The following is an 11,280-nucleotide window of genomic DNA, read 5'->3' as shown; positions in this document are numbered from 1 at the left end:
TGGGGCATTTTGACAAGGATGTACCCATAAGTTGAACATAAAGGGTACCAAATCTACGAGGAAGGGGATGGGCTCCTATCATTCTAAATCATTCATATCATACCAACAGCTGATGGGAACACTGGCTGATCGTTACATTAGGCAAAGCTAATAGGTAGAATATGTTTATTTAAAATTTTTACTGTACATAGGAGGCATTTTGAGCATATCAAAAAAATTGGGTGGACGTGTATACCTCCACATAGCACTGTCTTTCTTGTGTGACATCACATTGGGTGTTCTTTTTCTTTTCCATTCATATTACGTAGCAAACCTTATAATGAGTGGTTGTATAAAGCACATCCGCATCATCCATACAGAGACGTGACATTCACCACGGCGCCTACCGCCCCACGCCGCATCGCCCCGCCCTCTCCCAGACACTCTTTATAAACCTCCGCCCCCTTCAGTCTGGTACTGCTGCACTACAGCGCTCTCTGCTTCCTCCATCTACTGTCTGTACACCCACCAGCCTGCAAGTAAGATCCAGATTATATTATTATAGCCTTTATTTTATATAGAACATGCTAAGAAAACAGATGCTTTGGATTGCACGTGTTGTTTTTCTCACGGTCACAGAGTTAAGGCCTGTCATGGCCTGTATTTAAAGATGCGATGCGTATGGAGTAGAATCAGAATCGCGTATTTTATTTCTAAGCAATTGGAAACGTAAAGAATATCTGCATATAAACATGAGACATGCATTTACATAGATATCCGTACTAATTGCCTATTTTAATGCATAGACGTTAGAGATTTGTGTTGATGCTTCGTGTGAAATGTATCATCATGTAATAAAAAATATATATCTGTTGATACTAGCTTGACACCAGTGCGTGTAAATAAGAAAAAATAAAAGCAACATGTGTGCCAAGCCTTATCAGTTTCCTTTACAGTACGCCTATCATGCCCTATCCAGTCTGTTCAGTCTAGATACCGCATGCATACTAGCACGTAGACAGATGATACTAATGAAAAGACTTTACAATTATCACCTGTTGATTTGAAGGCTTCCACTCAAAAATGTAATGAATATGTATATACGATTCATTCTTACCAGTCAGCTACCTGTCATCAAGTCATCTTTATTCATCTTTGACAGTTTAGTGTGTCGTGTCTTGGAATATTAATATAGAGTCTCTATGCAGTGAGTCTTGAGTGTACGTGCCATGCGAAAGCATTAGTATGGACATCACAATGTCACAGAAGGTTGAAGAGACGCCGATGCAGTGCATCCTGGTACATGTAGTTTCTATTTCACATTCTTAAATGCGCTTCCTTAGTTTTACAAACCTCCAGGCGTCGAAATATATAACGGACTGAAGACGCCGTGACCCATATTTATCATTCAGTGTTTAAAATCAAAAGTGAACACTGAGTAAAACCGTGTGAAGGAATGTAGAATAGAAGATGCCCGGATGTTAGCTTTCTTCCTGCGTAATGTAAACGCCGCGCCTCACTTTCTCATTCACAATAATGAATAGGCTACGTGCCAAGCTCATAACAGCTAGACGATGATTTATAAAGTACATAAACACTAAAACCAGTCTAACACGGACACTCACTGCTTATAACCTTATTCTAGTCATTCCACATCTAAAAGTGGCTTTCTAACTGGTTTGCAGACCTGTAAGAGTCTGGGAATGGAGTGCTGAGGTGTTATGGAGGTTGCTATCAGTTGTGTCTCGTTATCAATGTATCCTCATTTGAGACTTCACCATGACAAAGTTGTCAGTCTTACTTTTATTGTCATACTTAAAAGTATGTCTTACTTTTATTTTAATGTTTTACAATATTATTAATATAAAAGATAGAGCAGACGTAGAGCAGTTGTAGCCCAGTGGTACTGGACTAGTAATCTAAAGGTCGCTGGTTCAAGCCCCACCACTGCCAGGTTGCCACTGTTGGGCCCTTGAGCAAGGCCCTTAACCCTTGCTTAGACAGTATACTGTCACAGTACTGTAAGTCGCTTTGGATAAAATGAAAAATCCCAAGTCTCATAATTGAGGTACATTTTTAAGTATGTGTGAGGTACATGTATAGGATGTGATTTTTTTGCAAATTTTTTTTCATTTTCTGTAACAAGTTTTGAAGCACTTTTTTGACTCAAAGATCTTTCATAAGTTTATAAAGGTAGGTTGGATTTTTGACCACTCTACTTGGCTAAATTGATTGTTCAGCCCAAACAGTATGTTGATTTACTGGCACTGACCTAATGTTTTAATATAGTCCAAATGTTCTCCAGTTGGGTTCAGTACAAACACTTAATTTTTACCTGCTTTGACATGTTTTGTGTATTTGTATATTTTTTTCATATTGTCCAATTTGACTTTTTGGTTATTATGCAAAAACAACCCTAGAGCAAAATATGTTCACCATGCTTCCAGTGGGGGGGCAGGCAGGGGCCAGAGGCTATGTTAGAGGGGCCAATTACTTTCTGCCCAAATGTTCATTGTGGGCATTAAGAGGAAACAGTCGATATTCAATAGAATTCAACATTTTATTTATGCAGTTTTCAGTCTACATTTTCTTGAGTTTGATGTAAACAGATCAACAAAGAATCATCATTTAAGGCATTTGCTCTGCTTCAATGTCATTTATTCACTCCTTTTCTTTTTCATATTCAATTTGAGTTACATATACTGTATTCCTAGGGGGGGCCAAGCTGGTCGTCACAGGGGCACTGGCCCCCCCAGAACCGCCACTGCATGCTTCCTCCTATCGTTGGGTGATAGTTCGGGTTTTTTCCTGACCTTAACATAGAAACCACTGTTCTAGGGCCCAGCAAGTTAAAAAACACAAACTTTTATAGAGTCTGCTATTAAGCTACAACTAACAATCTATATATCACTACTGTATGTCTATGACTGAACATGTTCATTGTTTTTCATTAAATGTTTTTGTTAGTCTGGAATATATTAAAAGCTAATGACATACTTTTCGCTCAGTTTTTTGCATTTTAAGATTAGCCATCTCCATATCAGTAATGTTTGCTAAGCAACTAGGGATGTGCACATATAATCTGATTAAAAACTGGCAATTTCAATGTCAGAAATGATTTATTTTAGTTAAGATGAATGCTTTAATTGTAGTAATTAGTTTGGTTACACTAGTGTATGTATTAGGCTAAGTAATTTTTCACCTGATCTTAATGCAGTGTTCCATGGTGGCAGCTACTGAAAGAGCCAATAGACAAATATTGCTATTAATTATAATAATAAAGAGTTCTCTTCATTTTATTTATACAGCTTAATTGGTTTTAGTTTTGTTGATGGAAAAATATAGAATACATAGCTTTAATGGGTCCCAAACTGTATGTTGTATGAATAGGTGGATTATGGACATATAAATCAACAGTACTGAAATCAACAGGGTCCATAAATGCAAAAAGTACAAGAACCCTAACTTTAAATTACTTAGTCCATTAAGTAACTAAAATAAATAGTTTTTCTTTTAAGTGGTTGGTTCAGCATTAATTTATCTATTCAGTATTTAAGATACTGCTGCAATGTAATTCCCTAGTGCTTAAATTATTCTACCAATTAACAAGCTGGTAAAAATAGCAACATCCACTAATACCAACAAAGTCCTAGCCTATGGTAAGGGGTTGCTAGGAGACGTATCAAGAAGAGTATGGCTGGCTTCACATAATTTTGAGGTAGCTGTGCTAGCCCTTACTCTCCCATTTTGGTAGCTGTTGTGTAATAGTGGCTGGAAAAACTACTGGAGAAAAGATCATTATTGAAGTTATCATAATAAAATAATAATCATTTGGGCTAATCGATGTCTCTGTGAACCTTTTACAGAAATGGCATCTACCAAGGAAAAGCTGATCTCCCATGTGAGCACTGAGCAGCCAGTGGGCTGCAGTAACAAGGTGACCGTGGTGGGTGTTGGTATGGTCGGCATGGCTGCTGCCATCAGCATCCTGCTCAAGGTAAGGGTAGCAATATTAATGTGCCTTACACACATATATACGAAAATTAATACCTTAAAATATCAGAATATGATTAACTTTTTAATGATAATTGTTAATATTTATAATTTTATATAATTATTTTTTATATAATTTTATTCTACCCTAGGTTACATTTCACACCATTGCTTGCAATATGTATTTAGTTTAAAATGGGAATGAAGGTATTAAAAAAGTACCAAAGTCGAGCTAGCTAACTGACCTTAGCTGTGCACTTTACATCATGAGAGCTGATAGGAATGTGGTGTTGGTAACCTTGATCCCTGCTGAATGAATCCTGCTAGGCAGATGGTTCAGAGACATTTCAGCTCAATGAATGCTTACTGGATCACAGACGAGCTGGCACAATGCCACACTTCAGCCACTTCAGGTTGGTTTTTGCATAATAACAAAAAAGTCAAATTGGACAATATTAAAATATATGTTGGACTAAAAATAGTAATTTAATTTCCTGTAAAATGGGGACATTTAGTGTTCCTAAGATGGTACTTCAGTGGATTTGCAAACTGGCTTTTTATTTTATATTGAGCTTTCTGAATAAAAGGAAGAGCTCAAGCTCTGCCAAGTGCTTGGACTTAAGCCAGCCAGCTATTCTCATGTACTACCCTTTCATTAAAATGTGTCATTCAGATAAGAGTTTGTCCATATAGCTTTGATAAAAGCATGTATCACAGTTACCCAAATGGTCACACACCCAGTAATTTACATACCAAAACTGTGGCCTTAAAAGAGAATCTTTTTCAATGTGTCATCAGATTTGTCTAATCTATTTAAGGCAATTATTATATTTTTTACTGGGTGATATTCACATAAAAAAATAATTCAAATTTAAATGAATCAAGAAAATAAAAATAAGGAAAACATATCATTGTTAGACTTCAACAAAGTGTCTTTCTTGCCCACTTGGTGCAAACACTCCAACAATCAACCACATAATGCTAAGCAAAGACATATCTCAGCATTGGGCGGTACAGTGGCTCAGTGGGTAGCACTGTTGCCTCACAGCAAGAAGGTCTTGGATTTGATTCCTAGGTGAAGAGGTCCAGGTAATTTCTGGATGGAACTCTGCTTTCCTCTCACAGTCCAAAGACATGCAAGTGAGGTGAATTGGAGATTAAAATTGTCCATAACTGTGTTTGACATTAAAAACCTGAACTGATCAATCTTGTGTAATGAGTAACTACCTGTCCTGTAATGAATGTAACCAATGTGTGTAAAACATGTTGTTTAAATACTAATAAATAAATAAATATCCCAGCCTTAAGCATGAATGTGTTTTTTTTTTAATTAGGAACTGACTGATGAACTGGCTTTGGTTGATGTGATGGAGGATAAGCTGAAGGGAGAAGTTATGGACCTGCAGCACGGCAGTCTCTTCCTCAAGACCCACAAGATTGTGGCTGACAAAGGTGAGTTCATAATACTAAACAACTGAAGTCTGATGTACAGATGTGAAGATTTTCAAAGTGAACTTTTGTAGCAGCTGGAAGCAATTGTTGTTTTGTGTGTGATTCCTAGACTACAGCGTGACTGCCAACTCTAAGGTGGTGGTGGTGACCGCTGGAGCTCGCCAGCAGGAGGGCGAAAGCAGGTTGAACCTGGTGCAAAGAAATGTCAACATCTTCAAGTTTATCATCCCCAACATTGTCAAGTACAGCCCCAACTGCATCATCCTGGTGGTGTCCAATCCTGGTTAGTGCTGTTTTCCTCTGTTTACACTCTCAAGAGCAAGACATTCAACATACATAATTAGGACACTGTGATTTTATTTATTCTCTATTTCTATAATAGGTTAAGATATAGGTAGGTATACTATGTAGCCAATAGTATATGGACACCTGGCATTGAGCCATCTTTGGACATCTCATTTTGAACCCATGGGCCTTAATATGGAGTTGCCCCATTGTGGCTGTAACAGCCTCAACTCTTCTAAGAAGGAAATAAGGACATTTGTCTTAAGTTTACAACCTTTAGCTATTGGTGTGGCTAAAATATCTGAACCCAATACTTAGAAGGGGTGTCCACATAATTTTGGCCATATGGTGTATGTACATTTCCTTTGATGAAGAAAAATAATAAAGAGGAATGCTTTCCTGAAGCATTTTGTGAGGTAGTAGAATTTTGTATGACATTTATTGGGTTTACGCATGGAGTCAAATAAATGATCCTTTAGGGTGCTAGAAGGAAGCATTTTTCTAAGCATGTAGTTTATTTCCTGTCATCTTTAAGCTTAGAAATGTAATGAAGTGTGTTATGTTTAGTTGATATCCTGACCTATGTGGCCTGGAAGCTGAGTGGCCTTCCAAGAAACCGTGTCATTGGTAGCGGCACCAACCTGGACTCTGCTCGCTTCCGCCATCTGATGGGCGAGAAACTCAGCCTGCACCCATCCAGCTGCCACGGCTGGGTGATTGGAGAGCACGGAGACTCAAGCGGTGAGAACCAACACGCAGCTTCATTTGTTAAACAGACTTCAAGCTTATAATGATTTATTAACAAATGAAGTCATTTTAAAGCCTGTATCTGAAAGATCTAGGTCTAATATCCTTTTGGTATTTCTTGCAGTGCCTGTATGGAGCGGTGTTAATGTGGCTGGAGTTTCTCTGCAGGGCCTCAACCCAGACATGGGCACAGAGAAGGACAAGGATGACTGGAAGAGCGTCCACAAGATGGTGGTAGACAGGTGAGAAGTGTATCTTAACTCAGTGACCTTTAGTGGAATTAGAATGGCTTAAATAAGAGTGAAGGATTTGATATGAAATGAACTGGTGTCAGTAACTGACATTGTTCAGTAGGAAATGGGATTTAACACATAACTGAACATGGTGAAACTGTTATTATGCAATAACTAAAGTCTGAAAGACAAAAGAACATTGCTGAAACTTCACTTCCTCTTAGTAAGTGTATAGAAGGTCATATACTGGTCATCTGATTCATTTTGAGGCTTCAGAAAGGAACCGCATAACCAACTTTGAATCATTCTGTTATACAATTGACTCACACCCCAGTCAGTGGTTAAGAACCTTCCACAATGACTCAACAGAAGAAAGACCCTGCATGTGAACTCGCATGTTTCTCAACTATACAACGATTCTGTTAAGCCTCAGTTCATAATTTAAAGGTGTGGCAGCATTATCCAGTCATGTGCTAGAACTCTGAGACCAGACTGAAACAGATAATGATGGACTTTGGTTAACAGACACTGACATTTATTGTAAACCTAAATTGCTTTTTGCATCTAAATATTTATGAAGGGTCCAGCTGCAAACCTCTGGAGCTCCGCTCTGCTGAGGACAAAAACACTACAGCACAGATAAATACATTCTGACATTGGAGATCAACATTGAATTGGTGAACATTCATTTAGTGTAATTTTGTTTATCTGGGTTGGAAAGATAAGTTGGTTTTAGTAAAATTAACATATTTGTTCTGCGATTTCATTGGCTGATCAGTGGCGCTGCAGTTAGAAACTCTTGGGAATATTTGAGCTGCAATTGCATTGGCCTTTTGTACAGTAGTCAGTAGTGGTCAGCTTGCAATGTCAGGCCAGTAAAATCTTCCATTGAAAATAAGCAGATCTTGGTCGTGTGTGGGGTGAAGGACTAAGCTAGAAGGGCTTTTTAATACTGCCTAACTAAATTGTGACTTAATTGTTCACCTGGTACCAGATCTTTGCCCAGATTTTCTGGTTGCAGGAAGGGTGGCATGTTGGCTTTGCTAATGATTAAATGGGTGTTCGGACAAATTTCACAACCAGTATACCGCTCTCCACTACTGCTCATGATGGTGTTTGTTATTATTATTACTACTACTACTATGCAAAAAGAGATGTTGTCACCTGGATTTCTTCAGTTGTGGCTGTTTACCACCCAACATTAAGTGCAAGGGCTGACACACATTATAATATGCAATGTCAGAGCAGATCAGCTACTTTGGATAGGAAGCTAACTCTCCTATTCCTTACAGTTACAGTCCTGAGTTTGCAGATGCCAAACAGTGGCTAGTGACACGTTAATGAAAAACAGAAGTGCCAGCTCTTCAACAGATGTGGCATTCTCAAGATGTAAATCCTCACTCTCAAAAGTGACTGGTGAATGTTTAACTGATGTTCTACTCTGGAGTCACTCAGGGCAGCTTACAAATGGCTAAATTTGTCATTTGCTAGTGCCACTTGGTTGGCAAGGGGTTGGCTGTTTTCCATTTAAGTACCTTATAAAAAAAACTAATTTACTTCCTGCATTTCAGTGCGTACGAGGTGATCAAGCTGAAGGGCTACACTTCCTGGGCTATTGGCATGTCTGTAGCTGACCTGTGTGAGAGCATGCTGAAGAACCTGCACAAGTGCCATCCAGTGTCCACCCTGGTCAAGGTAAGAGATGCTGTTATTGTATTCTATTACACACAGTTCCATATTACTGGCTTTATATTAATGATGATGATTTTAAGGTAGGTGCTGTGGCATTTGTTCAGAAGTGCCACAAAATCTACTAATTTCCAAAACTGTTATTATTCCATATAAATTAGATTAGCCAAAAGTATGTGAACACCTCACTATGAGCTTGTTGAACATCCTATTCCAAAACTGAACAGTGGCCCCACCCAGCTTTGCAGCTGTAACAACCACTTTCTTCTGAAAGGAATTTCTGCCCATTTAGTCTTAAGAGTAAATGTGAGGTAAGGCACTGTTTTTGAATAAGGCCTGGCTCACAGTCAGTGTTCCAATTCATATCAAGGGTTAAGGTAGCGCGACCATATGTCCTCTTTTTCCCCAGATCGCATGACCTGCAAAGTGTCAAAGGTGCTAGTTCAGCAAAACACAATGCGACCCTCATACCAAACCTTCCAACCAGTGCAGGTGTTTGTCTGGCCCATGCTGGCATCCTGCCAAGTGTCCTTTTTTTTTTTTTTTTTTTTTGAAAACCAAAATCTGGTCATCCTAGTTAAGGTCAGCTCTCTCAAACCTTGCTTTGGGCACAAAAGCACATAAAACAGGGACGCCTTTCCCAAACTGGCCACATTTATTTTATATAATTGATTTTATATGTCTATTATAAATGAGAGTGCGCAAAACACACAAGCTTAATAATTAGGAGGGTCATCCACACATTGTCTGCTTTGTAGTATAATACTTGCCAACAGTAAAACATTACGACATATGTGGAAATTTAGAAAATCGACTGGTTAGGGTGCAATTACTGGGAAATAATGTAAAGAATATGGTTCTGTAACCATAGTTGTAAGATAGCTGTAAGAATTGCTGTTTCTGCAGCTTATTTCATCTTGTAATGTTTGTAGGGAATGCACGGTGTGAATGAGGACGTTTTCCTGAGTGTACCCTGCATCCTGGGCAGCAGTGGCCTGACCGACGTGGTGAAGATGACCCTGAAACCTGAAGAGGAGAAGCAGCTGGTAAAGAGTGCTGAAACACTGTGGGGAGTTCAGAAGGAGCTGACCTTATGAACCACAGGCCTTTCCAAAATGTAACTCCCCGTCTACCAACTCCAACGTCTTTGGCCCAGTTTCTGTACCCTGCTCCTCTGGATCAGATGTCTGTAAGCAGACCTCGGACCCATAATCCTTAACACTCCTCACTCTAGCTGCAAAGAATCTAAAAATATATGTATTATTTAATGTAACGAGTGTTGTCTTTGTAATGGTGCTTATGTTTGTCCTTGCACTCCTGATATATTACTGAAAAGAAGGAAGAGATCTATATTTATGTGAGCAAAATGCTCAGCAGGTTTGGTGAACACTGTAGTATTTATGTATATTCTGAGCTCTGCAGGCATTCCGTACCATTTTGTTTCCAGTGCAGGAAACAGTTGTTCAGCAAGACTTGTATGGATACTGAAACACCAGCGACCTGGATTGAGGTGTGCATTTTTGTACTCAAAATAAATTGCAGTTGCACTGATGCCACACATTTAAAAAAAATAAGAGAACCAAATGGAATTTTATTGTGGCTCACTGCAACGTTTCAAGTGTCTGAGACAAGTGTTTACATTGTCCAGACTACTTGTAACATATGCAATGACTTTCATCTGCCAAATTTGTGTTGTATTTTAACTGCATAAACTGAACCTGGCTCCTGCAAACGGACACTCGGTGGCATTTCACGCAAACGCAGAGCTAAATGTGGAACTGTCTTGTTACAGCTAAATGACATCTTACTTGGTCCACTATCAAATAAAAGTGTCAAGTAAAGGACTAAACTTGGGTGCTTTTGTCTTTTTTCTGTGTGCCAGAATTATAGAGCATAATGATACAAGTTACATGCACTTCAGTAAGTAAATAATGGGAAAACAGTCAATAAATAATTGATTTTACTAGTGGAAAAAATATGAAAATGCTTTCTAGTTTCTAGTAGTGAAGTAATAGTTTAATAAATAATAAAATAAGTGCTCCAAGTACTAGTCAAGTACTATGTTCTGTTAAATTCACTCCATGTCCAATTTGTTTTTTTCATTTCCCATAAACATTAGTAAATACACAGATAAGCCATAACATTAAAACCACCTTCTTGTTTCTACACTCGCTGTCCATCAGCTCCACTTATCATATAGAAGCACTTTGTAGTTCTACAATTACTGACTGTAGTCCATCTGTTTCTCTGCATGCTTTGTTAGCTCCCTTTCACCCTGTTCTTCAATAGTCAGGACCACCACAGAGTAAGTATTATTTACGTGGTGGATCATTCTCAGCACTGCAGTGACAATGACATGGTGGTGGTGTGTTAGTGTGTGTCGTGCTGGTATGAGTGGATCAGACACAGCAGCGCTGCTGGAGTTTTTAAACACCTCACTGTCACTGCTGGACTGAATAGTCCACCAAACAAAAATATTCAGCCAACAGTGCCCTGTGGGCAGCGTCCTGTGACCACTGATGGTCTGGAAGATGACCAACTCAAACAGCAGCAATAGATGAGCGATCATCTTTGACTTTACATCCACAAGGTGGACCAACTAGGTAGGAGTGTCTAATAGAGTGGACAGTGAGTGGACACGGCATTTTAAAACTCCAGCAGCGCTGCTGTGTCTGATCCACTCATACCAGCACAACACACACTAACACACCACCACCATGTCAGTGTCACTGCAGTGCTGAGAATGACCCACCACCTCAATAATACCTGCTCTGTGGTGGTCCTGACCATTGAAGAACAGCATAAAAGGGAAAAACAGATGGACTACAGTCAGTAATTGTAGAACTACAAAGTGCTTCTATATGGTAAGTGGAGCTGATAAAATGGACAGTGAGTGTAGAAA

At 39.0% G+C, this 11,280-nt stretch overlaps 1 protein-coding gene across 1 annotated transcript; it reads left to right on the top strand.

Moving 5' to 3' along the window:
- The first annotated feature begins 447 nt into the window (after positions 1–447).
- On the top strand, positions 448–10,227 carry ldha (lactate dehydrogenase A4). The gene is made up of 8 exons (XM_062990975.1): positions 448–518; positions 3,846–3,976; positions 5,307–5,424; positions 5,534–5,707; positions 6,277–6,450; positions 6,581–6,698; positions 8,261–8,384; positions 9,311–10,227. Exons 2-8 carry the CDS (start codon positions 3,848–3,850, stop codon positions 9,473–9,475), a joined length of 1,002 nt encoding a protein of 333 aa, XP_062847045.1. The 5' UTR covers positions 448–518; positions 3,846–3,847; the 3' UTR covers positions 9,476–10,227.
- The last annotated feature ends 1,053 nt before the right edge of the window (positions 10,228–11,280 follow it).

Source organism: Trichomycterus rosablanca, chromosome 1 (assembly GCF_030014385.1).
Source record: "Trichomycterus rosablanca isolate fTriRos1 chromosome 1, fTriRos1.hap1, whole genome shotgun sequence".
Classification (NCBI taxonomy): Eukaryota; Metazoa; Chordata; class Actinopteri; order Siluriformes; family Trichomycteridae; genus Trichomycterus; species Trichomycterus rosablanca.
The sequence above is the reverse complement of the archived record's forward strand: the minus strand, read 5'-3'. Positions and strand labels throughout refer to the sequence as shown.